Source organism: Varroa destructor, unplaced genomic scaffold (assembly GCF_002443255.2).
Source record: "Varroa destructor unplaced genomic scaffold, Vdes_3.0 BEIS01000001.1, whole genome shotgun sequence".
Lineage (NCBI taxonomy): Eukaryota > Metazoa > Arthropoda > Arachnida > Mesostigmata > Varroidae > Varroa > Varroa destructor.
Window position 1 is genome coordinate 25,879,473 of NW_019211454.1, and position 26,814 is coordinate 25,906,286.

At 47.1% G+C, this 26,814-nt stretch overlaps 1 protein-coding gene and 1 long non-coding RNA gene across 3 annotated transcripts in view; both read left to right on the plus strand.

The window, feature by feature from the left end:
- The window catches only part of LOC147758437 (uncharacterized), a 39,678-nt gene extending 37,398 nt beyond the window's left edge, over positions 1-2,280 (plus strand). Inside the window, exon 2 of the long non-coding RNA XR_015319133.1 lies at positions 410-2,280. This is a non-coding gene — a long non-coding RNA (uncharacterized LOC147758437). The remainder of the gene's footprint in view (positions 1-409) is intronic.
- The window catches only part of LOC111249520 (uncharacterized), a 158,549-nt gene that overhangs the window by 114,108 nt on the left and 17,627 nt on the right, over positions 1-26,814 (plus strand). The window contains exon 1 of one of the 2 annotated variants that reach the window (XM_022803522.2): positions 23,346-24,211. The exons of the other annotated variant lie outside the window; for it this stretch is intronic. Coding sequence (XP_022659257.1) covers positions 23,926-24,211 — 286 coding nt within the window. The 5' untranslated portion in view covers positions 23,346-23,925. Of the gene's footprint in view, positions 1-23,345; positions 24,212-26,814 lie in introns of those variants that run through there. 2 annotated transcript variants of the gene reach the window in all.

Consider the following 26,814-nt stretch of genomic DNA (forward strand, 5'->3'; position numbering starts at 1 on the left):
GCCATCGCCGCCGCCGGTGCCGCTGGCGCTGTTTGAAGCTGCCCGGCTCGTATTCGGATATTACCATGATTATTATTACTTAGTTATATGGCTCAGGCGCACTTTTTCGAATTACACTCTTTCATCTAGTTCTCCTTTATGCCACTGTAAAAGAATTTTTTTATGCTTTTATTTGACACGACGTCGGTGAATCACTCTTGCCGCTACTGCTTCTGCTGCCGCTATGCTAAAAAAGTACCATGTCATTCGGCGGCGCTGTTTACCGCTGTAATATTTGCGGCTATTTCCGCTGGCACAGCAGCATTTGTATTTCATAAAAACTGACATACTTTCGCACCCTGCTAACTTAGGCTACTTTATTCTCTCTCCCACACACACGCCTACATGTACGCACGTCGCTACGTTTCAGCACGGCAACGGCCGTACTGTTGACGACGCAACGTCTTTGCTTGCAGCAGCCGCCGCCGCCGTCGTCGTCGTCGGCGTTGCCGATGGTGCTGCCGCCGCCGCCGCCATTATTTGGAATGGGCAGATACGCGGGGGAGACGAGGGCAAGTTGGAGAGACGAAAACGATAAGCGGAACACAAATTAACAGCATCAGATGAAAGCCGAACGAAGTAACGCAAAGTTTTAGAGCAACTGAAGCAACAGAAGCGACTTAGCTAAGAAGGGACAAGCTACCCGGCCATGTTGCGGCGATTTCTTCCTTTGAAAGGCGCAATGCTTTACAATCTTACCTCTACCCCCAATAATTCCCGGTTCTACGGCGCCGATGGTGACGTCGTGTCAGAAGTATCGTGTCCTTCAATAGTCCTCAGCGCTTCGAAAACCCGAGCCAAAGGATTGGCTGCATTATCCATTTTGGTCGTAATGTCAGATTACAATTCGTAAGCTCTAACTAGAACAAGAACGCAACACAAGCGAAAAGGCGAAGTATAGCACAGTTACTACGTCTAGTACTACACTTCGCCTTATTGGTAAGGTCGATGTAACGATTTCGTTAGCAGCATATGTGCACGGTCTTTTCTTTTTCTAGCTGTTCCCCGTTTCGGCTGGATCTAGTGTCATCGCTCAATGTCGTTGTGACTATTTATCACTGTCTCCCGTTGCTCTCGATATGTAGATCGTTTTCGGATTTCCGTAGCTGTATCAGCTGACATTGAGCACGAGAGTACGCGCTACTCGGGCTGAGGATCTAGAAATCAACACGTGCCGCAAGTGGAAAATCGAGTGGACGAAGGGAGGTGGCTTTCGTGTTTACCTTAGAAAGGCAGGTTTACCCTCAGAACGAAAACTAGGGGCTTAACTGCGAATGACAGTTTCTCAATACAGCGTCAAAAACGGACAAAGGACAAGAGGAAAGCATCAAAAAGACTGAGAGTAGTGCTGGCAGGCAAAACTATAGTCGTAGTTCGTTGGTCAGTCTGTCGCTCGGCCGGTCGCTCGGTACCGTTTCTGCGACTGTACCCGCTGGAGCGGGTAATCATCGGTGGGATCCGTAAAGAACTACGGCAAAAAAACCGTTGCTTGTTATAGAAGTTGCCGAAGTAGATGACACACATGACGACAACAGCAGCAGCAGCAGCAGCAACGACAAGAACAATGGTGATGGAAAAGACTGACCACTTCGGTTCGAACACGACGCTACGTTGCTGCGCCGGGGGCGACTACAACGCCGGTGAGGCCAGTGGGCCTGCGCGTGAACGGCCGTCTAGATTGATTGGGCCGTTAACTGCTGTTGCTGCTGCTGTTTATTGCGGTAAAGAACCAGACTAAATAGAGGCAAGAGATATAGCTGCAAACGAAACAGCAACAACGGCTGAGGGAGCAGCAGTAGCAAGAAGACCTTGACATGTCTCATCGTCTTCACTTGTTTCGGCTCTGTGGTACCAGCGACTGCCGCGATGGCCAGTGGTGGTAACCGTGCTGCTGCCGGTGCGGGGAGCTGCTGGGATGGGATGGCACTGAAAAGCATGCGCAAAGCGGACGCTAACGGGGTCCACTGTTGAGCGACGACTTACGATGTAACAGACAGAGAAGACAACAACAATAATAGCAACGCCAACCGTATAGACGGACACACCGGCAGACGGGCTAATGAACAGAGAAGCTGATAGGCTGATAAAGAGATAGACGTCTAGACGAATCTGGTCTGACAAACCGATTAGTGGATTGGCCGACCGATGAGCCACTATACAAGCTACAATCTTGGCTAAGTTTTTCAAACTCAGATTTGCACGACAATAAAAGATAAAGGCCTGCTGGCAGTTCTATTCTTCTTTGCTTCGTGATACCTTATGCGGTTGATATATTGGTGCGCCTAAAACAGTATGCTATACTCTATTGTATAAAATATAGATACTGGGGTGATAAGAAAAAAAGGTTTAGCTGAAAGAACAAAAATGAGGTCAATAACGCAAAAAACCTTAGGCAGCCGTAATGGAAAAATCCCACTGTTAGCTTTGTATCTCTTTTTACCCCCGATTCGTACTACGCTGTAGGACTGCTGTTGAAATATTTTGAGACGTGGTATGATTTCGCACACATACAACAGTGATTACGGTCATAAAGTTAAATTTCACAATTTTTCTGTGTAAATGAGTGCATCAATAACTATGAATTATATTGATCTGAAGAATCAGCTAGTAATTGCAACATTGTACAATGAATTTGAAAGATTTCCTCAAATTTTCCTAAAGGATAACGGCTATAAATGTAACTTCACCAAGCCCCATAAACTTAACATGTCGCAAAAGACAAGTTGTCACCATTTAAGCGTGAAATGACACATTTTCTTAAAAGCCAATAATGCCTTGAGCCGACATCTGCTTTTACGGAGCTGCCAAGGCTTATCTGTGCTGTTCAGTAGATAGATTAGATAAATAGATACGCATCGGGATTCATAATGATCGTTCGTGTACAATTTGCCACCATTTTCACTGCAATACATGAAGAAGAGTAAAAACATCTCTAATGAAAAAGCTCATTTTCTAGTTGCTCGGACATAAGCTTATGATTGGCTATAACTGCGTGGAAAAAATGTATAAAGTCCCGACTATATGTTTTGGCTGGCCTATTGCCGCAGGCTGTTAGCTCTTTCAGGCATATTTTGTTCCAGGCAGTGTCCTTTTCCACTTGTTTTAAAATTTTTTTTTCTTTATTTTACAACGCATCGGTGCATGAGCGTTTCCAGCTGCTCTCAGAGTACTCTTCCGTTCTTTCCTCTGCTCTCCTTTTTATTAGGCAAAATACAATGTCGAAGTACTGCATCACTGTGTAGTAGTTGTGAGTGCTAAATAAAAGATGATATCTCGTCTTGTCACGGACCAGAGGAGGGACGTTCCTCAGCACGTGCTGAGAGCCGTTGAAGCTCGTCGAAACGCTTCGCTGCTTCTTAAGCCATCGCTGTGCACATTGTGTCTAGCAGGATGATGGCATAATGATTCTTTGGCCAATTGCCATCTGCTCGGCATCCGGTGACCACGGATCCTCATATTCCCGGAACATCAGACTCGGCGCTATGCGACAATTGCTTCTGAATATTGTCTGTTTTTCGTACCTTCTCTATATACACCTTTACAGTTTCAGAGTTCCGCAGCGTCGTGCAAGAAATGGTCATAAAATATAGATAGAATGAGAAATACACTAATGTCCGAAAATATAGGGAAACTATAATACAAACGGAATTAGCGGCTGTTAGGCAAAGAAAGGTTATTGTGGCTGACAGGTGCATAATATGGTGGTGGCTGTTGGTTCAATTGCGGAAAGTCTAGACACAGGATCATATTTTGTCTGCGAAAAGGATCGCTTCTGATCGCTGATTAACTAATGAACAAAAAAAAAAAGAGTAATATCTTGAAGGGAAGTGCTTTTTTGGTCTCCAACAGCAACAACAACAGACGCGTGCTATCTATAGTCTATTCCTGCTTTACGCTCAAACATTTCGCAAGCGAATTATCTCGCACGGTATAAAAAGGTCTGAAGACACGCTGACCTTTCCCCTACACAGGATTTTTCGTATCATTAAAACCGATCATCATGTGAAGTACGCCCCTTTGCCCGATTCTATTAGAGTTAGCTGGAATTGATTCCAGCTTTTACTGCTGCCTGCTTTTGTCGACTTGTCGTTTCGGCACGATCTCGACAATCTCTATCGTTACATGTACACGTGCAAATTGATTCTGTGTTCTTTAGGTTATTTTATCCGGCGTCTATCGACATAAAGTATGAAAACTTTTAAAGCTTATTCTGTAAAAATTATCGATTACAGTGATTCTTGACAGCAAACCCTTTGACGTGTCCTATTTGTACGATCGGGTGACTCTGTTCACGGGAGCATTTTACAGCATGCATAATTCTAGTAATCCTTCGATGTGGCCAAAGCTTCATGGGCAACTATTGTGCTACCTCGTTAACAGGAATTAACTTGAAGCTTATTCATGCCGCCATTCCTTCATCTGTATGTCATGCATCCATTGTAGATTGATTTGTAAACCAAATAAGCGAACACCAACGTAATCGCTGGATGTTAACGCGGAAAGCGGCAAAAGACTGCCTTGTGACAACAACGATTTTCGCTACGGCACTGAACACTCGAATAACGTCGAGCACTGTCGTATGACTGCGACGTTCGTCCGTTTATTGTGTCAGTCACTCTGGACACGATCCTACCATTACTGTTGGCCGTGCCTACGTCCGCTCTTTCTCTCGGTCTATCTTTTTCTATGCGTATGTGTGCGTTTCGACGCGCTCATGCCAGCAGCAGCAATTGCACCGTGTTCCTGCTGGTGCCGTTTGGTATAGCGCCGCATCTGATCCGTTGGTTAAGATTGCTGAACGGCTGATTTCCCTGCAACGACTGCTCGTACTGGCGCTACCGGCCCGTAGTTGTGGTCCCGGCTGGCGTCATTTTCATCAGTACCACTACCGCTGCTGCCCCCGCTAATAGCAGCAGTCGCATCCTGCTGTTTGGTATTATGGTTGTTGTTGATGTTCGTGGCCGCTGTTTTATTGGCGCCACCGTCAGAGGCAGGTGTTGCGCTACTGCTATTACCACCAGATCTAGCGCCGATGCCGCCATTGCCATTGCTATAGGCGGCGATGGCGGTCGACGGATGATTCGGCAGTCGCGCAGAGTGTCGACTGACGACGACGAACACTACTTTACTTCCCTCGTTTTCTAGCTGCTGCCATAGCAGTTAGAAAAGCTAACTGTAGTTGTAGTATCGGTAGTGATAGCGGCGCCAACGGTGGTGATGCTGATCTCACCCTATGGCCCCCTATTGCGATCGAGCTACTGCCACCGCCGCTGTTACCGGCTCACTGAATGAATAACTGCATAACTGGATAGATGTTTTCTATCGTTTTCGTCTGCTGCTGCCGCTACCTCTGTTGTGTAAACTTTGTGGCAGCGTCAGTGATAGCGGCGGCCTGCATTCGCTACGCTGGTGGTGTTGATGCTGATGATACGTTCGTTGCGGCCGTCTGCAGTTAGTGCCGTGGCGGCCTATGCCGGCCCTGACGCGCATCTCCTCATAATGTGTGACCTTGCCGGCTTCCTCCGTAACGTAACGCAACGCAACGCAACGCATTGTCTTCCTTCACGTTGGCCGTTGTCGGTAATTTTTACTTGTCGCTACTGTCATTGGTCGGACGATAGCGGTAACCAGTCAGCCAGGCAGCGTGAAAGGGCAGTAGCAGCAGCGAACGTTAGCGGCCTGGCGTTCCATCCCGACTGATTACGGAAAGTAAGCGCTGCTCTTGTTGTCCTCCATTCGTTTGGTCATCTATCCACCCGTCTACCCGACCCTCTCTCTTAATGAGTGTGTCTGTTTGTTCTCCAGCCAGCGACTAAAAAAACCGTTCGCCCCTACCGCTGTTTGTCTAATCGTACGAATATCGACCCCTGCCGTCTGATCCAGTCAACCGCGTAACTACCCGCCCGTTTCGTCGTTCGTCAACCAGTCACCAGTCGCCGTTGCTGTTGCTGCTTGCCCCACACAGCACCGCCGATGGTATAGCGGAATAGGGCGACGAAATCTGGGATCTGGAACCCTTGAGCTCCCAACGGCAAGACAGAACGCCATCAACGACGTCAGGGTCAACGCAATTGGGAGGCGGCGGTAGCCGCAACGACGAGAAGGGAAAGGTAATGCCATGGCCGCGAAAACGCTACCGAATGAAAAAGTAGGCGAACTGATGGGTCGTTTGGCCATTGCGTCGGAGGGGGAGACGGGGGAGACGAAAACTGCTGAAAGCGTTTTGCATTAAATGAAAAGAAAGGAACAAATAATGGAATCGACTGATCAATCGGTAACTAAGTCGGCTTATCGGACTCGAGTCAACCGTACCCATAGAATGTCGACAACATCAACCGGCGAAACAAGCAGACACTAGCAAATTGAAGGTAGAGATGTTCTCAATACGTAAAAGCCGAAGAAGGATAATAAGAGGAATTCGCTTGATTTGACCGACGTGTCGAAACAATCGTTCTACGAGCGTTATACGAGGACATCACGGGAGCGCTCGAAGTGTAGGCGAACTTTTGTCTGTAGGGGGGCAAAAGGAGGGACTAATCCGCATAATGATTAATTGGTGTCCACAACCGATTGTCAAGTAGAATTCTCAATAGGCACGCCTTTCTGTTTTAAACGTTCTGCCGTCAGCTTATAGGCTCGGCAAAAGTCAAGGGTACGAGGGTTAGTCATGGATGGAATGGCGATAGAATGTCGACTTCATTGAACAGGTATAATAATGGTATGTCATTGATAACGACCCTATTATTGGCTGCTACTGCTATAGCGGCTACACTTCGTACGCGCGCCACGCAGTTTTCCACCATGCAGACGTCCACTCAAAGCTCTTATCGTCGGAGAATGAGGAACTCTATCGTATGAACGAAAAAGAACGCGGCGCTCATGTCAACGAACAGAACGTTGGCATTTGCTTATTGACTCGGGGTGCCGGTACACTCCACGTATTATGTAACAGTGTTGTGCCAGTCCAACGTTTCTATCGTCTGTGTGGCTCACGCATGGTTTGTATTGCTGATTTTCTGTTGCCGTCAGTCGCCTGCGACGTCCGTAATGGCTGCAGCAGCAGTCGCCGCCGCCATCGCTCCATGCTTTGCTGCTGTCGCTGCCCCGTCAACAGTGGCCCTTATGTCCACCACGACAATTCAAAACTGAAGTTTTCGAGCGTCTGTGCGTTTGCTGGCCGTTCGTTAAAAGATCATGATCGGCCCAGCTGCGACTGAAGACTCAAATTTCCTTGTTGCTCTACACAGCCACAGCATTGGTAATGGCAAACGCTGACATTAGCACAGTAGCGCGATTGCAGACAGCATAGCGATTCCGTCGACTTCGTCGTTGCCGTGATGTTCTGGTCTGTTCTCTAGCGAATCCCGGCGCCGCGTAGCTGTCCTTCATACTTTGGCAGTGTTTCGAAGCAACAGCAGTAACAGCATTGTCGAGTCGGGGTCTTCTGATGTCCCGAAAGGATTTTGAAAATGATCTGTTGTCGCTGCTGCTGCTACTACTGCCATGTTGATGACCTGTAACTGTGAGTCACCAGCAGCCGAGTGGCAACTGTTGCGAAGAGCCTCCCAGACGGAACGGCCGATAACGCGATGACTGAAACTGAAGCCGAAGCAGATGGGGACTGCTTTTTCAACTGAAGTAGCAGCAACGAATGGCTGGATACTTCGATGGTCCTCCTGATGATGTTCTTATCGCCGCTGCTACTACAGCAAAGAAAAAGGATTATGAAACAGAGTTCGCTGAACCGTTCGCAGTTGTTGGCGGGCAGGAATAATTCGCGGCTCCTGACTCGCCTTGGTCTCAAGGATGTTCCAAAGGCGATTCTATGTTTGGCCTATGCCAAGGGGAAGAGCTGGCAGCAACAAGTATTACTGCCACGCAGCAGCTACTGGCTTTACCGCGAGATTGCCCTGTAATGGCCAACATCAGTGAAGACGAGCCATCACTGATTTCTTTTGTAATGGAAAATGCAACCGCTACGTTAGATTATCATGTAATCGATAGAGCTAGTGCTGAGGATAGGAGTAACAATTACCCAGATATATTTTGTTTGTTATAGATGAAGACACTATTTGCGATAGTTCTAATCATTTCTGCAGAAACTTATTTCCCTATTACAGTGCATAAATCGAGCAATATGCCCCGCTTCTAACCGAATATGCATCTACCAACATGACTTGTAGCAAGTGGTGAAATTCCAGCGGCTCTTTTATATCGACCAACAAGCATCATATGAAGCTGTGAATGCGGAAAAATTACGTCCCTTATCGTAGTCACTTCAATTTAGTGGCGCCTGTAGCCTCGGTTCTAGTTGCTTTGGCATGGTTACCCCCCGTACTTATATGAACTATATAGGAATTACCTTGCTGGGGTAAGACTCTGTGAAAATGATCACCACTGCATAGTTACGATGTGTCGCATTTCTATTTTCTCGCGCATAGATATAACGGTTTTACTCTTATTGGCGTGTGGGCTACTGTCGCCACGGTAACGCTCGTTTCGTTGCGCGACACTTTGTAACCCACACGAGCGAGTTGGTCGCCACCGCATCACGCAGCTGCCCAGTACCTGTCTGCTGTCACTGAGTGACTTCGTGTGCCACATAGTACTGGTGCGTGCTTTGCTAGTTAGGCGGCAGCACCACCACTAGCGGGAATAAACGCTTCAACGTGCAACCATAATGATGTTATGACGTGTTTGCAGCGGGTGACAACGACGGCGGCGATGATGTCCTTGACTTCGTCTCTATGCAACAACAGCAACACGACCCAATCATCCGCTGCTGCCGGCGGCGATTACCCAATCGGTTATGCTTAAACATGGATGAATTCTGGAACAAGGTCGTTCTGCTTTTACTACGAGTCAGTGTTGCTTGGCATTTATATCTAACTTACATATTTAACTTATTTAGATTGCTAAACTTTATATTCGTCTAGGAAATTATGCATGTAGCATAAACATCGTACAAATATTCGTCACCGATAAGTTCGACGAAGCTATTGCAAGTGACCTTTGTACCAACACCATTAACAATATACTCTTGGCTATATATATAAAGACTTGGCTGAGGCGGCGATAACTCCGATGGAGGAGTGTGACTATATATATGAAGACGGCGAAGGCAGCTCTTCCGAAGACTTTCGACTAGCCGTTGTTATCGACATTTGATAACGATTATTCAATGTCTGTATTACCGTTCTCTCAATTAACTCTTTTACCGCGGCTATGATGATGATGATAATAATAAATATCAGAAGGCTTATGAAAACAATTACGATCCGTCCTATCATTCTACAACCGGTGACTGCCGATGAAATCGCGATGCACTGGTTACTTCAACGAAATCATCTACTTGATCTTCTTGTTGGACGTTAAGATTTCCTGGATAATGTTATCTACGTTCTTCTGTGCTATATAAAATAAGTTTCATTTTCAAGAATAGCGATTTCAGCTTTTAAAAACGAAGGTGATAGATACCGGTAGGTCAGCGCTGTCTTGCAGATCCAACACTTTGCCGTTCTGAACCAGATACATAAATAAATCTTTGGGCGATCATAGCAGCAGTATGATTCGCTCGCGTAAACGCAACCTTCTCTCAACCAGACGATTGTTAGAGTATGGGCAAACAACCATCTTACTGAATTTCGCTACTCATAAGATGTTACATTTTCATTATATATGTAGACGACAGGTTTTTATATGGTTATAGGTATAACGTCCTTACAATCCCGAAACTGACGGTAGAGCTGATCGGCCCTTGCCGTTATCACATTGATCTATCAGCTGTATGTTGCGTAGACAGATGTACACGTTCCGCACTCACAATTGCTTCCGTAAACCCGTATTCCTTCTACATAGGAAGGCCTCCGAATCATGCCTCGGAAAATGCTTTGCATAAATAAATACCTATACGTAGCTACAACCGTTTTATCACCTGTGATCCGCTCAGCGTTCTCGGCCCGGATGTATCAGGAGCCCGACTGGCTTGTCTCTGTCTCGCTGTCTCGTGTTGTGCATTTGATCGTCAAGCCAGCTTTTCTCGGTCAAAATGCATCCTATTCCGCTGACCCCTTCACTAACCTAAATTCGAACAAAAACCTATCGGCACTCGCAAGGCCTTTTTCGCTAGTATCTAAGGAAGTAAAGAATTTAGATTGGCGTACATCACTTCTTCAAATACCATTATTACCGATGTATTATGTATTGTCGCCACTACTGAATCATCCGAAAACTAAAAGAAGATACAAGGTAACAGGCTATCCCAGGCGTCTAACTACGGGTCTGCGTATACGACCCTTTTCAATACAACTCATGAACTGGCCTGACCTAGTGTGTGACACTAGTTAATGTCCATACGTTTATGAGTGTGTGGGTGTGTAAGACAGCTGGAGCAGCATCGGAATCACTAGCGGTGATCTTAACTGTTTGGCGGGAGTCGTCTTCGCGTAGAAATCGCACAGCAATTTCTTCGTAGCCAACGGCGCGGGTGGAGCCCATCGAGTTGTTCTCCACTTTGACCGATGCGCTCACTATCCGGTGTATTGTAACTCTCAAGCCCCGTCCCGTTGGTTGTCGCTGATCGTATATGATCGTTGGTCTTTCTGGGCCGACCCAGACAAACACATACACATCCATAGAATTCAAAGACCAGGCAGTGATGGCGATAGTCGTCGACAAGAGGAAGGATTGCAGGAAAGTAGAAAGGCGTCAGGTGGCAGGCGAGGCTGGGAGAGCACATTTTGTACCACTGGGATAGTGGAACAAGACGCCCAAAAAGTTTCTTCTTTTACATAGCTTCATGAGCATCTTGAAGAACTTACTCAATACGAGAATCCGTTGCAAGAGCATTTGCTTATTGCGAACCTAAGAAAGACTCAGGACACAGATATTATAGGTCCTGCAACAAACATCGGGATCCTTGTTCCCCTTTATCTCTGTCTCGCACCTTTTTTCGTCGATTCGAGTGTCCGATCTAGGCTTGCGGTCCGATCGATGATACAGCGAAGATAAGCAAACCTGATCGACGCAATCAACTGATAAAAACACGTACGCGACGATTGCCATATTAGTGTTCCCACTCTTTCCTGTATTAACAGGTGCTGTGTGCGTGCGCGGTATGTTTAGGACATCATATTCAGACGGCTCGTTTAAACCGGACGTTTTAGGTGGCCAAACGCACTGCTTTTGACCCTTGTCCGTCTGCCTTTCTGCCCACCTATCTGGCCGGTCATATCACGGTTACCGTCGATCGCTGTACGAAAGCAGCAGCGGCAATGCGGGTATTAGTAGTGTATATGACCGCACTTCGATCTTCTACTGCAGTCAATGCCCCTAGAATTGACTCTGTGTTAATGTAAACAATCATGCGCGAGTTCAAAGAGTTTAAACAGGTTCAACTAATTGCGCCACGTGGATAGCTGGTGTTAGCGGTCGTTGGCTATGCGACTGGCTTATAGGCGGACGTCCGCGTAAAACAAGAGGGAAAAACACGGTAGTAATGTTTACAACCGCGAAATTTGACTAGTAATCTGACTAAAAGAACGCACAACGTCGTAACAGCCCATAGTAGTAGATTCTACTTCACACCGTCCTATAATGCTTTGCCCTGACTATAATTTTTCATTGCCACCACTAACCCTAAGTTACCGCTGGGCTTCTGTGTGCACTGCTATCGAATGAATCGTATAACATTTCAAGAGCGGCTGTTAATAGCTCTCTGCTCGACTAAATTATACTAAACATCGACTCCTTGGAGGAGACGTTTCTTAGTGAGAAATTGTAGATTCCTGCAGCTGCTTTTTCTGCAGGCCACGGTGAGTCTTTTCTTTATCATCTATTATTTTCCATGATATAACACAATACATCAATACCGCGGCTGTGGTCGTCGTCGTCATCGCTGCCGCAAATAGTAACAGGCAAACTGTTTACAGCTCTTGTTGTTAGCTATTCGTTGTTGCCCTGCGACTCCATCATTGATGCCTGCGGCGACACCGGCTAAGTAACGGACCGACCCAATAGGCTGCGCTCAGCTTGTACGTGTATATATATATATATATATATTACGTTAGGTCAAGGTCGTGTTACTCACTGTTCGTCGGCTGCTTTCCGTCTGCCGGCAGTTGTAGCGGTAACGACGCGGGCTCACTTCACTATGTCGGTTTAAAGTCTAAAGCGAACGGTAAATAGTGACAAGAGAAATGGCGGCTGTTGGCTGATTTGCCATGTTCTATTGGTGACTGTACGACAAGGCGTGTACAATTCGTATGTGCAGACGTAAATACATTGTGATTCAGTGAACTGCTGCACAGACATCGTGCTGCGTGTACCGTTTACGTGTACGTGTCTCGGGCAATCTGTGCTTTGCAATCGTAATGACACCAGCAGATCCAGACATAACATCGGGCTGTTGTTTCTTTAGGGTTAAAGTTTCGCGCCTCATTCACAGAATGAGCCCGATTGAGTCGTTTCGAGAAAAATGGCAGCCGATTATTGGAACACTGTTGAATACGCTTCTTGATGACGATACTGATGCACTTGCTAATTGGTCATCATTTCACCTCAGCTCAGGTCAAGGGGTCGCAAAGTAGAAATTGTTGTTGTCGTTTAAACCGCTAACAAAAGCGTCTCACGAGCTGAACACTTCTGTTTGCTTTAGCTAGCGGAAGATAAAAAAAAAAAAAAAAAAAGAGGTATTTGGGTGAATTTTCGAAAGACTTTAATACTGAACTCTCTTTCTGAGTCAGGCAAACTAACAGGTAGGCGCAGATGGAACGAAAACGAAGATGGTCGTATTCGTCATTAGGAGGATAGACTTTCAATTAACGAGATAAACATGAGAAGCGTATATGCTGCCTAAGGACTCGAACAACATATACATAGTTTTGAGGTTTTTGGTAGACTGCAAGAAAAAAATTGCACATATTCCCCAAAGCGTCACCACAACAAAAAATATCTTAAGTACTCATTGAGTAATAGATAATCAACCTGTTTTTTTTTTTTTTCGTCTTCTGTCTAAAATAACCTACACCGGACCCTGTAACGACCTATATTTAATATCTCTGCCGTGGTTATAATATTATTATTCGTCATCTTACTTGACAAAAAGAGTGAGACCAATGTTGAATTGTCGGCCGTCACTAGAACTTACGAATTTTATAATAGTTTATACATTACTTGAATCCACTCGCTATACGAAAGCATAGACACGTCGAAGGATCAACGGCGTCATTAGATCAGTTCTACACGGGCGTTTATGGACACGAAAACACACACATACACGCACCAGCGGGGAGGAATGACTACGACAATTACGCTGATGATGATTGTTATTTTTGATGCAACCATCACTGACCCGTGGCCCACGCTACAATAACCGGCTGCTGACAGTGCTGTTCCCTGGCCAATGATGATGCGGTAATAGCAGCTGGAACTATTACATGGATACAGTAACATCGGCACTGCTCGCGGAGTCCACAGAATGCAGACACCATCAACACCGCCCAAACAAAGCCCCAGTTAAGGGCGCCAAAGTTCGACTACCTACTTTGTTACTTTGTTGATGATAACGCTGATACCGACTCTGACAATATCAGTAGCGACAGTTGTATCAGTAACGTCAATAAATATAGAGAACCTCGCTCCAAACGTCTTGTGTAAATGAAGGTCGGTGGCAAGATGCTGGCGGCTACAGCAGCGCAACGGGGCAAAAAAACGACGACGAAGAGGAAGAGAAGGCAGCGACACAATGGTAGCGGAGACTGAAGTTTATGAAAATTCCGCCGTCAAAAGCCGGGGCAAACGGCGCAGCGCTTGAAAATGTTTGACAACAGCAATGACGTACACGGTCGGGGTTCGACCACCGTCATCATTATCATAGTACTATGTATATACATTTCGTATATTATCGTTCGTTGAACGGTGCAGCTATTGCTCCTATCGCCACCATCGTACGTCAAGCAACGACGTCCGCCCGCTGCCTTCCCGTCTCATGTGTCTGTGCGCATTTACTATACATGTACGTCCTTCCTTTTGCCGGTCCAATAAGATGGCAGCGACTAAAGTTCTGTCTGCGTGTTCTGTTGCCAGCCATGACGGCAAGCTGGTAGGACTGCATATAAATGCTACGTGTTGTAGCAGTGCTTAGTAAGTACGGCTTTTCATAGTGAATTCCTTTTTTCGCCGATGCCTTCACACGAAAAACGAAGCAAACACTTCCTTCAGTGTGTATACGACTACGGTGCCCTAGCAATAGATGAAAAATATATCATATATATATGTGTGTGTGTGTGTGTGTGTGTGCGTGCGCGTATGTATAATCTCCATTACAAATAATGCCTACATTAACGCATCGTTCGCTGCTCCTTGCGTATTTAATACTCGACCCCGGTCTGTCGACTATGGCACGCCCCTTGCCGCCCCGTACATCACTGAAGCCACGTTGCGTTCATCTTGTAAAAAAAAAAACCCTTTTCCACTATTGGTTGGATACAGATGTTCCGCTATCTATATTTCATATATGAAAAATGTAAAATTTTACTGGACCTGAGTTTACCAAACTTCGATAAAAGCTGACAGTATTTCGGTATTATGATCTGTGTAACATATACGCTAGAAAATATATAAGGTGTTCAAATATCTACTCATCTACGAGAACAGACCTGACGAGTACGGTGATAAAAATGCCAGTCAAACGTTCGTATATTGGTGTTTGATCCCTGCCTCGTTTTGCATAACAGTAACAAACGATCGTTCAATGATGAATTGAATTATTATTGTATAATGGTACGACTGCCATACCAGTAGAAGGGACGATGGCAGACCACTTTTTCGGAGGGGATTTCTTCTATTCGACCTTTGCAATTAGTCTAATTATTATCTTAGTTTCTGGACGGAGTCCAAGTCCGGCCCCCTCGCCCGAGGTACTTCGACAATGGCCTTGAACTAATTACATTGTTTGCGTTTTTCTATAAGGATCGTTATCCAGCCAGCCGCTTGCCTGTTGGCCTGCCGCAGCAGCAGCAGCAGCAGCAGCTGCTATCGTTTTTGCCGCGCAGTGTAAGGCGTAATGGTGTTCTGACGCTTCTGCCCTGTCCCATTTATACCACTACTGGCACTATTAACTTCGCTGTCATTTCTTCCTTCCATGCTAATTATTTGCAAGTAATTATTTGATTTTTCTAATTATCCATCACCTGCGGATCAAAAAGCAAAATAACGAACGATTCCTCTCTATACATACAATGGTCCATACTATTCTAGTTCTGAATAGATCAGCGTTAGTCAGCACCAGAGTTTGGCCAGGTCCGTTCGGCCGTCTCTGACCCTCCCATCTATTATTATTGTTATGCCGCTGCTGCCGTCTTCTACCTACCGTTCAGGCTGACCATTGGCAGTGCGGTGACGTCGCTGTCTTTGTCGCGGTGCTTCTCGCGAATTATCTCGACTTCGAGTCGACCTCCAAGTTGCCGTCAGCAGCCGCAGCTCTAGCTGTCAGGGGCAGTGCTGTGCTTCAGCAATAATTGTATGCTAAAGTGGGGCAATGCCAATCGCCAGAGACAGCAGCAGCGAACGTGCCGGCTAACTGACATATCGCAACGCCACAGCTCTCAGTTTTGTTAGACGACGGACAAAGACAGCATCAAACAACACACGACCAGTAGGCAGCGGCCGTCGATCTGCTCTGAATGAATTTGTCGTCGTTAACGGCGGCGGTTGAATCGATAGAGTCAGCGCAGCAGCAGCAGCAGCAAACAACGCCGATGGATTACAATGCCTGCGTTCTCCTCCTCGTGACACCCTCCATCCAATGCCTTAGTCAACCGGCGACGTTATCATCGTCACTGTTTGTTGTTGTTCGGTTGCATAAGACGCTAGCAATAGTTGAGGATTTCGTGATGGTGATGATGATACTACTATAAGAACTTCTTTGGCTATCCAATGCCAAGCGAAAGTAACTGTGACTGTGGTTAAGGACTGCTGTGGACAGAGTCGGCGGGAGCAGCAGCAGCAACGTTCAATGAGGAACTTCTTCGTCTTCTATGTGGAAGACGTCGTGTTGTAACGCATTGTTATATGTGTGTGCGTGTGTGTGTGTGTGTTTTGAGTCACATGGTTGTATGAGTCTCGAACTGTTGCCATTCGATCTTAGAGCATCGGTTTTTTGTTGGGCACCGGGGTGGTTATCACGACTGGTAGCGTGACCCTGAACGGGACCCGTACGCGTTCACGTTACGCCGCTCTGCTGATGTTATTGTCGCCGTTGTTGCTGCTGTCTCCGCCATCGCTGCATCAACGCCTCGTCCGGCAAAACCAGCTGCTGGCCTGCTATACCAGGAACGCCAGCCAAGCAAAAGTATGGTATACACAAACAAGCAGCGCAAAGCAACCCATTCATGCTCTGATGCTAGGCCGCTGCGAATGCTATGATCACCCCCACTGTGCGCGACTATATGAAGGTACAAAAACGCTATGCATAGCGGACCCTGTACGCACTGCGTCAATCCCCACTCTGGGCTCTATACTGTGCGCTTATGTGGCGAGTGGTAAGAAAATGGAAAGCATACGGACACCATTTAGCACCACGGACACTTACTTGCTAAATAAATGTTTAGGAGGAATACGTTTGTCATGAGTGTACAACACTGGAAAGAAACGTGAACGTCACGCACAAAATGGGAACATTTCCAGATAGGGGCATGAATATTAGTAATGATAACACACAAACATGGCGACAGCTGAAACAAAGCGTGAAGTACAACGAAGTAAAAACTGCCAGAATTCGGCCCGCAGAAGTTTTCACCAGAGTTGTTCTGATACGATGTTCTGCTCTTAGCAGTGGAGTTAGCTCACTGCCAAGTGCTCATACAGGTAGAATCTGTGTGTAAATGACTGCCCAATCACACACAGCTCATTTTGCCTAAGTCAATATTTCAATCAGATATTCTCGAAATTCGGATTGTGCTTTATCGCCGAAATCGCTGGCTCGTTTTTCCGTCCCTTCCGTGATGCTTAGCCGAGAGCTGTCTGTATCTCGCTTCCTAGCGGCATACATCTGCTCATCGTAGAGACTGCATTTTATCATCATATAGTACTAAGCAAACAAAAAGATTAGACTTTCTCAATCAGTGAGACGGTGATACAGTCACAAGATTTAATTTCGAATTTAATTGCCGTGAGATACGGGGGAAGGCCGTAAACATAGAGGAAGTTACGTTCGTGCATGCATCATGAACACGCATAGAACCTGTGACAAAGCAACACCATGCACTCTATGAGTCCATCTATAATATTAATAGCAGCTTCGCAGATTAAAAACTGTTCCTTAAACCCGAGTGACGCACTCGACCAAGGGCTGAATAAGAGCAGAAGCTTCTCCTGTCTACTCACTTGTGTGGCCGGCCGTTATCTTGCTCTACTGCCCATCATCGTCACTGTTATCATCATCACACTCGGCAACGCAGACTCGTTTGTCTGTATTGACTTTCGTCTCGTCTGTTTTTGTAGCTGCACATAGTTCCGACGAACACCGCTTTGAGCTGATGCTGACGATGCTAATGATGATAGTGATGAAGGTGATGCTGACGAGCGAGGCCATCTTGACTCCAGACCCTGGACGTTCCGCGTACATCCCCGTTCCCCAGAGGCAAACGTTGCAGTCACTGTTATCTAGTTTCCCCTGTCCGGCGACGCCAGCGGTGAGGCACTGAGCGTCGGTTATTACAACATAAAGATATGTAGTATGCGATTTAGTTGTCGGCCGGCACCATCGTCACTGCTACTGCTGCTATTATCAGCCATAGCAGCAACAGCGACTTGTTGCTATTGCTAGTGCCGGCTTCTCTTCGCCAGCTGCTCTTGACCTAAAAGCGCCGGACCCAGGGAACATCACCAAACCCGGTATTAGCATCGCAATCATCATCATCAACGGTTGCGGCTACGGCGTCAGCCAGACCCCGTCCGGCGACGCATCGCTGGCTGACGCGCCGCGACGGAGCTTCGGAGCCAAAGCTAACTAACTAGCTAGCAGCAAGCACCAGACGACCTGGGCTGCGCGGCGCAGCTTATGCAATCCAAGGTCTCAAACGTCATCGTGGGCCAACAACAAGGGGCTACGATCAGCGTTGCACATACAAACAGCAGCCAGTCGCACAAACTCACTGACACAGGCGGACCGACGTGATCACACAGACACAAAATGAAGCAAAGCGCCAAACAGTCAATGCGTAAGCGGCAGGTGTTTGTGTGTCAGCCTCCCCCGGTTGCGTCCCTGTCCCCTCCCCACGATGGACCCAGCCCTTTAAGCTGGTGGTATTTTAGTTCGCGTTATTCTTACTTTGCAGTCGCGGTGGAGGCTTTATTCACTACGTGTGCCCTCTCGCCTCCTTTTACTCACAAACCGATCGCCACCACCCCCCGTTCGGACGTCGTGGGGCCCCTCTTAAAACATTTACGTTAGCTTGTTACGCTATCGCTGTGGTCGCTGAAACCACTTTTACACGCATGCACAGCAAGGCACACAAATCAGAGAAGATTGCACAGGTACGATCGCTCTAAGATGTTACTTTTGAAAATTGTTGCGAGAAGTGCGTAGCAAGGGAGCAACGCTAAAGCCGTACTCGGCTATAGATTTCAATCGTAAAGGATGTAACAGCAGATTCGAATGAACGTGTTTCACGTAGACCCCCTCCTGGCATACGACACGTACAGCGTACTTGATGTGTTCATCCTCATTCCTCGAATTGCTTCTCTCGCCATTATATAACCGTTCGTATCGATATTCATGAACAAGTATTATATATCTGCGCCCCAGGACAATTTCTTAATTCTGCTCTTCGGTAGAAAAACCACAGCAGTAGATGCGGATATTATTATTGCTACTTTTATCGTCCTACATCAACGTCTTCGGTTCGCAATTTCCCTAAGAACAGATTGCACACATATCCAGTAACAAAAAACAGTAGTTCCTATAGCACTTGACGCTGAATATCGATGCTGCAGTTCTGCGGGATCGAGGATGGAATGGATTTGATTGAGAAAGCATTAAATCGCGCATCGCGAAACGAACCAGTTGGATTAATAGCAATATCGGGGCGCCACCTCCCCCTTCCGTCCGCCCAAATGCCCGACCGACCGCCCGCCCAACCACCCGCCAGTCCGCTTTCGCCACTCACAACAGCCGCGCAGGCGACCCCTTTCTCCGTTCGCTCGTGTCACCGTGCCGTCTTCTCCCCCCTGTTTGTCGGGTTGTCTACGAGTGTTGTCGTCGCTGCTTCTGCTGATCATTGTCTGTTGCAAGGCTATAGAGCTGGCCACTGTTACGCCAACGAACGGACAACAATGCTAAAGGTAAACGGAACACACCGATTGCGCTTCTTAAACCACTTGTGCTTCTGTAGCAACATCAGACAGAACGACAATGACATCAGCAGCAGCTGAAAGGCTGCCGCGGATGCTGCTGCTACCGTAGCCTTAAATAGCCCGTGTGGCAACGGCGATACGACGCAATACGGCCGGCCACGATGCGTACGATCTTGACCCAGTTAGTAGCCGCGACTGGAGTTGTGGCGGTCGTATTTTGGCAAAAGAGTGCCTAATACTGCTGGAATTGCGGCTGTGAACGGTAACAACATGCATCATCACCATTAGCAACATCGTCGTCGTCGATAACAACAGGAATAATAGCCCCTCGTCGCCGTAACGGCGGCAGCAGTAACAGTCCCGGTGATGATAGACGTACGGACAATAGCAACGGTATCCACATGAACAGCTACGGCAGCAGAACCGCCTTTACATACGGTGCTGTCAGCTATGCAATAGAGCAATATGCTGTACAACGCTGTACATGCAAACGCCAAGTCTAACACAAATATCCATGTATATATATGCCGCTGCTGCTGGACACTACTGGCACTGGCAACGACGTGTCGAAGGAAATACCGGTAAGCGCCAATAGCAGCATACAGGCAGGTGCACGTACAACGACACGACACAAGACGATGAGCTGCAACTCGCTCGGTCACCATTTGCCAGTAATTCACCAGCGTAGCACATAGCCCCCATCGTTAGAGCCGCACACTTTAAAAATGCTATATTTATACGTCCGTCCATATGCTATGGCTAGATGTACAGGACAATAATGATGGCGATACCCGTGACGACGACCGGCACACAGCGCAATGACGCAACACCTCTAGGGAGACACATGAAACGATGCGTGCCTATATTGATCGAAGGACTACAACTGTAATTCGTTTGTCGGACGAGCATATGATAATACCTGCGTAGCTAATTAGTCACAAGTACGACCTCTAATTTTTGCCGTCCGTAACTTTGGCTCAGTTCCCAGAGAAGGAACTTGGGGCAAGCTAAAGTTCTCTTGGCTAGCAGCAGTCTAACACAGCCAGCAGTAGCAGCCGAAGTAACAGCATTTGGGTACCGCAAGGACCGTTGAGGTTCCCAGTTAGTTATTCTTGATGGCCACTTGTGTACTCGTCTAAATATTTCCTCTATCTGTATATGAACGTATAATAGTGATTCGCTCACGTAGTAAGCTACAAAGTGACGACAAGCAAAAAGATCTAGCGCAGTGTGAATAATTGTTTAATTTAGCAACGCCGGGCTCAAACAGAAAAAATAACATGTAGTTTTTATTTTCGTTCATATTGAAATTGTTATAGAAAGCGTGCAGTATACCTGACAAATTTCAGTAAACACGATAAATTGATGCACTCCGTAATATCCACTAGCGCTGAGCCCATAATATCCTGGGTAGTCACATAGTTGGGCTGGGAATCGGAAGCGTACAACGGCAAGTACAACGACGCAGATTGCAGATTGGTCTCTGCGGAAAGCAACGAAATGTACACAAAAATATATGCCTATGTATAGCTAGTGATATAACCTACGATAACGCGGTTACCGCCCGATAATGTTGTTTAAGTTAATGTGTATGCGCGTGTTTTTTTTTTCTGACAAGGACGCAACGGATGATCCAGTTGCGTATCAATTTCATTGAGCAGCGGCAGAGAACAGATTAAATAGAAATCATTCTGGCACAATTACTTTACGAAGCTTTGTCGTAGCATACAGCCAGATCATTATTTCATAAGCCTGTTTGCGTTATATAGTTCGAATTATGAGCCAAAGATGAATAGGTGTTGAGCAACTAAAAAATTGCTTCCATAGAAAAGTTCAGTAGCTACCGTAGGCATGTAGCTATTTTACCTATTTGAACAAGGTAACCGTTTACTATCGTAACTGTCTGGACTCAGCTTTCGATTAGGATGAAACTCATTTGCAAAAGCTTCGTCAGTTGTTAAACCTCAACCAATATCTCAAAGTTACCACGAAAAGATGCTCATTTTCTACGGGGGTATGATCCTTTCGAGTTGAAGGAACAGCTGTGGGCTCAGTCGGTCCAGTCAACGAGAGCTAAATTTACTATGAAATGAAAGCTAACTCTTGCGCTGATAGTCAGCCGTGGCCGAGATACAAATGAAGGCTCACTCTTGACTGAACTGCGGCGGTTTTATCTGAAGATGGCAGAGGACAGACCACAAGTCGTAACTTCGAACCCCCCAAATGTTCTTCCTCAGCTACTCATATAGCAGCGAAAGCTTCCTCAACAAAGCAAAACATTTGCATTCGTACAAGAATGAATAAAACGTATATATATATATATATATATAACAATGACTAGAGAGACAGGCCATTATACAGCATTTATCTTTATCAAACTAAGTTAGTAGGCAATGTCTTACTATCTACTTTAAGCGTTTCTTGCGTCGTCTTCTGCTAGCCGACCTTCTGTGTCTCATCTCTACTATCGTTCGCCTTGAAGTTCCTCTCGATAGTCATTATGCAATCGCTGCTTATTCTTTTCTAGGTGCGATGTCAACATTTGCTACAAACTGGCGTATCTAAGTTAGATATCCCAAATTCCTTTTCTAACTTGTAGCATTACGTGGCGGACAAATCCTCTTGAATGAAGGACAAAGCCATAGGCCTCGTCGGATTTGCTTGGTAACGTCCTTTGCAGCTTGACGCAGACCTGCGCTAATGCGCGACTCAACGCGAGCTCTACCGGTGTAAAAAACGAGCGTTCTTTGCTACTGTTAAGCCGTTGCTGTTTCACCGACAACTGGGGTATTATGAGATAGTGCACTGTAGATGAGTTAAATTATTTATTATGTTCCGTTACAACGTATACTCTGAATCTGAGATAAGATGAACACGCATTTCTGAAATCTCCACAAGGGAACACTTTTGCAGTATTAATCTGTATTTTCAAACATAGCGTGAAAGGTTACCCCGCCTCAGTCCCCAGCATAGAAACCAAACAGGAGTATACCTACAGAGTCTACTTATTTTCAGATTCGATTTTATCAATATGTACAGTGGGGAAACCTAGAATTAATACTACAATTGCAAGCTACACAACGCATTATTTCTGCTTCCGGTGCTTGAGGAACGGCTTGGTTAAATAATGGACAGTTCAGTCCCATTTAGTCGGAGAGCGAGACAATCTTGCCGAGTTTAGTGTAGCATAGCAGTACCCGAAGCGCTACTCCTACATCAGCTTAACACACCGTCGCTTTAAATCTTCTTTACTCGCATTTAAATCTGTGTGTGTCGACGACAATGATGATTATCACTATTTAATTAACGAGACAAGCCGTAACTACGATTGATAGCGTCACTCTTTCTCCGCTTCTCCTGTCTGTAATTGCTGACGAACTCCAGTGTTTTGTTGGAAGATAAATGAACGCTTTGCGCACTACAGTCTTAGCGTCGTCAGTCGATGATAAGGAGGCAAACTTCCAAAGGTACTTTGTCTGTATATCTGCCCGCGCCCAGTGTTCATATAGTGTATGCATACCCACTGTAGTAATCGTACTGACCCTGACCAGCATCAGCGTAACTTCGAGTCCCTCCGCGCGCCGCGGCTCAGTTGCCTGCTGCATTGGCTACGATCACAGCCAGTATCAGATGCCTGTTCAGCTGTGTTCTTTGCGTGACAGTACTTAGGAGGGGGAACGTGTAGCGACTGGCCGTCTGCATTTAGCGAGCGCGCAGGTCCGCTTCAAATACGTGCCTGCGTCCTCCAGTAACCTCGACGAGTGGGACAAAACTGGCTGGGCGTAGAGTCATACAAATGCTACGCACCCGTTGAACCTGAATCGGCTCGGCTGGGCTGCCGCCGCCGACACTTCCACCGCTACGGCCGCTGTCGCTGGCTTCGGAGAGGGCTGCGAGGGGAGAGGGTAGATCAAGGGTAAGTGGTGTGATTGAACGTGCTGGTGTAAGCCGCACGAGGGATGGTTAGTCCTGTGAGCGCTTCCCCGCTGAACAGCCAGCGTTGCGCGAGTAACGTTGTGGGGTGGTTACGGATGTGACATTTCAGTAGCCATATTTAACATACAGTGAGAGTTTCAGCAGCCAGATAGCGAACCACAAGTAAATCTATGCGAAATGGTAGAGGCTCGTGCGACGTATGCCGCAGTACTTGTATACGACGGTTTGCGTCTGCTACGGCTACTGCCATAACGGTAACGACAGCAGATCACTGGAGATAATACTAGCTAGTCTCAGAGTTCAGTGTCGTGGATCTTTGTCAAGTGAAACCACTTAAAAAGTGGCAGTGTCTAATACCCGTTCGGACTAGGTATACATGTTCATACATACATGCACAGGCTATAGAAGTGGCGACTTTTCTGCAGACAAAAAATTGCAACAGAGTCCTACTACTGTTACTGTGGTGGTTGTTTAGCAAATTTGTGATCGTCACCCGTTAGCTGTGTATGTATAGTGGTGATTTGTTTGACTTCAGATAACTAAACCGAAACAAGAGTGCAGATTGACTGACGAGCGCACCTCGCGGATTATTAAATGGGTGCAGTCAGTGTGGACTTAACTCGGCTATTGTTAGCGGCAACTGTCGGGAATAAGTTGAGAATGGCCGCCGAGCAGGTGGTGCCTGACCAAAGTCCGAATTCGGACGCCGACTCGATGCTGTCATCGGGCGAAGAGAGCGAAAACGAGGTGCTTGACCTGCACATTGACAGGTCGCGCTCTCCGGCTAGCTCACCGTCACCACCCCCACGAAGGGCGCCGTCGCTCATCTCGTCCGATCCTAAGAGGACAACCTTCAAGAAGTCTCTAATGAAACGATATTGTAAGTTCGTTGTCTTTATAATGGCACATTGTATTCCATAGATAGATACATGAAAGTTGACACTACCAAAGGCACCGTTGCTCATCGATCATCTGCTATACCCCAACTGATGCTATTAACAATTTATTACTATTATTATTATTATTATCTGTATTAGATTATAGCAAAAGTTTAGGAACAGCATTCGCGATTGTCAGCAAGTGGTCTGCCCTCGATTCTTCTCTAATAATTAATATCTACATGCACATACGCCTATATATATTTGCGTGTGTCTGTGTGTGTGTGTGTGCCTGTGTGTGAGTGTATGTGTATATAGTTGCAGAGAGAAAAGGGCGGTATGCAGAGTTGAGGCAGTTTTACCTCTTTGGCTTTTTCAACTCCCTCCCCACTGGGTAGCTGCCTGAAAACTTTGTCCTCAGCTTCGTCCTGTTTATTACGAAGGAGATATAGTATTTATAGAATTATTATTGTCGTTGTACGAGTAGTAGCAGTGATAGTAGTAGGTAGAGCACAGTCCTTCCTCGTGGATTAAGCATCTTCGGCGTTGGCCCTCCTCTTTGTGAGTTGCTTGGCAATTCCCTTCCTCGTGGCGCTGCTATGGCAGCGGCATCATGCCGCTTGCCTGCTCTCAGACGCTTAGATTGCCGTGGCAGTGGTAGCAGCGAGTTCCGCCAGAGCATCGGTGCTATCGTATCCGTTTGCTGGCTGCTGATGCTGTTGCTACATGAGAGTCTTCCACGCTTCCGTGTCTTCTGACGCCTGTCTGCCTGTGTGTCTATCTGCCTGCCTGCTTTCGCTTACCTGCCCTAGGAATGCACACGCTTTTCTCTCCTGCGGCACACCGAGAAAAAGAAGAGCTTTTTTTCGACGTGCCGTGGCGGCTGCTGCTGCTATTGCCGTCACTGGTGTTGCCTCCGTCACAACGAGGAATCGAACAGCCGTGGAGAGAGGAGTCGCTCAGCCAACAAACGCACTGTTACCCTGCTGCTGCGGGTGCTGTTAGCCAGCGAGCAAGCTGAACGGCGCTACCGCCTTACTCTCTGGGTCAATGGCACGGCGCGTTTCAAGGCCAGTCTCGCGCATGCTCCGGAGGGCCTACGGTGCTCCTTTCGGGCCCCACAATGCTAGTCGATATTGTACGGCAACGGCGACCGTCGCGGTGACTGGTCTCTTAGGAAATGGGCGAGGGCTGACACGAGTCTCTAACCCCTTCCCTAATGCAGCGGGGTGGGGGGATCAAGGGGCAGAGAGAAGAGAATGAGGGAGCGCCTTAGGGATGCGGACATACTTTGCTAGCAGCAGTAGGAGGGTAGAAGAATGTTAGACCCGTACTCCTCCTTCTCGCGGCAAGCATACGAGATGTGGTTCGGTTTATAAGACTTGGAGCACAACCTCAAGTTGGACAAATGGAAGGGCTAGGGAGTGCGAGTGGCTTTAAGGGATACTGGAAAGATTGATTGGGAGGCATCGCTGTATTGGGAAGAAGCGAATAAGAAAAGAGCCTGTCGTCCGGTTACTCCTTACCCGTTCCAGGAAGCCTGCCCACCGAGGCTCCAAGCGGAGTGGTCGGCGTATGGCGCGATCTTGCTTTTACGATTCCACTTTTTGTGGCCGTTTCTAAAGCCCACCAACTCTTGGAGGACAACCAATCCAAGCGGCGTTCTAAGGGAACGGTCGCTTGGTGGAGCGGGTGGGCAAATGACGACCGGAAAAGCGCTAGCCCATAACAGACGGAGTGCCTTAGGTAGTGGTCGCTGGTTGATCCTCCACACACTATCGTCGCGTGAGCTAGTACAGCTTGCCAGCGCACAGAAAAGAAGAAAGGCCAATCCGTTGGAAACGGACTCGAAGAGTAGCTCGTATCTAAACGCTGAGAGACGGCAATGGCGTTACCTACGCAGTCGTTCATCCATTCGCTAAATCGACTCAACCTGAGCTGAGTCGCGTCGAAAATTACTGCGGAAACATAGTTCGAAGTATACTGACTTAGATTGGGGTGAGTTGGCACTGCTTAGTTGCGTGAAAGTAGCGACAGACGCGCAGGTTGGTCGGTGGGTTGGTAGGCGCTCGCTAGGGACAGCTAGACGAGAGCGAAGTAGAGAGAAAGAAATGGTCCTTACATACATACGTAGGTGGATAGGTCGCTTTGACTTGGCAGCCCTTTTTCAAGCCTTAGCGTTCTTCTCCTATAACCCAGTTTACAAGAGCCTGATCGTCCAGCGCCAGCCTTGGAGCTGTGGTGAATAGTGCTGCGTCTGTTGTTGCTTTCGCTGGACAGACGTTTAGAAAGTTGAAGTAGGGAAACTGGTTGCCTGACAGCCAGCAGGCATTCTGAGAAGCGCTCTCCTTTGCGACGACGATAGAAGTCGTCGTTATGGCGGTGGCGGTGATGGTAGTCTTAACCAAGCATTACTCACCTCGCTCACTGCCTCTCAGGACGAACTCACCTGGTAGTTGCGTCCTTAGCAGTACTGCAACCCACCTGGGGTGCAGTACTGCTAAGGAGCTGGGGTGCTCCCTCGGGAGGAACAGCCTGAGCTCCTGGCTTATTCCTGCTGTCGCTGCTGCTGTTACTTCTTATCTGCGGGATGCTCCCCGGGGCT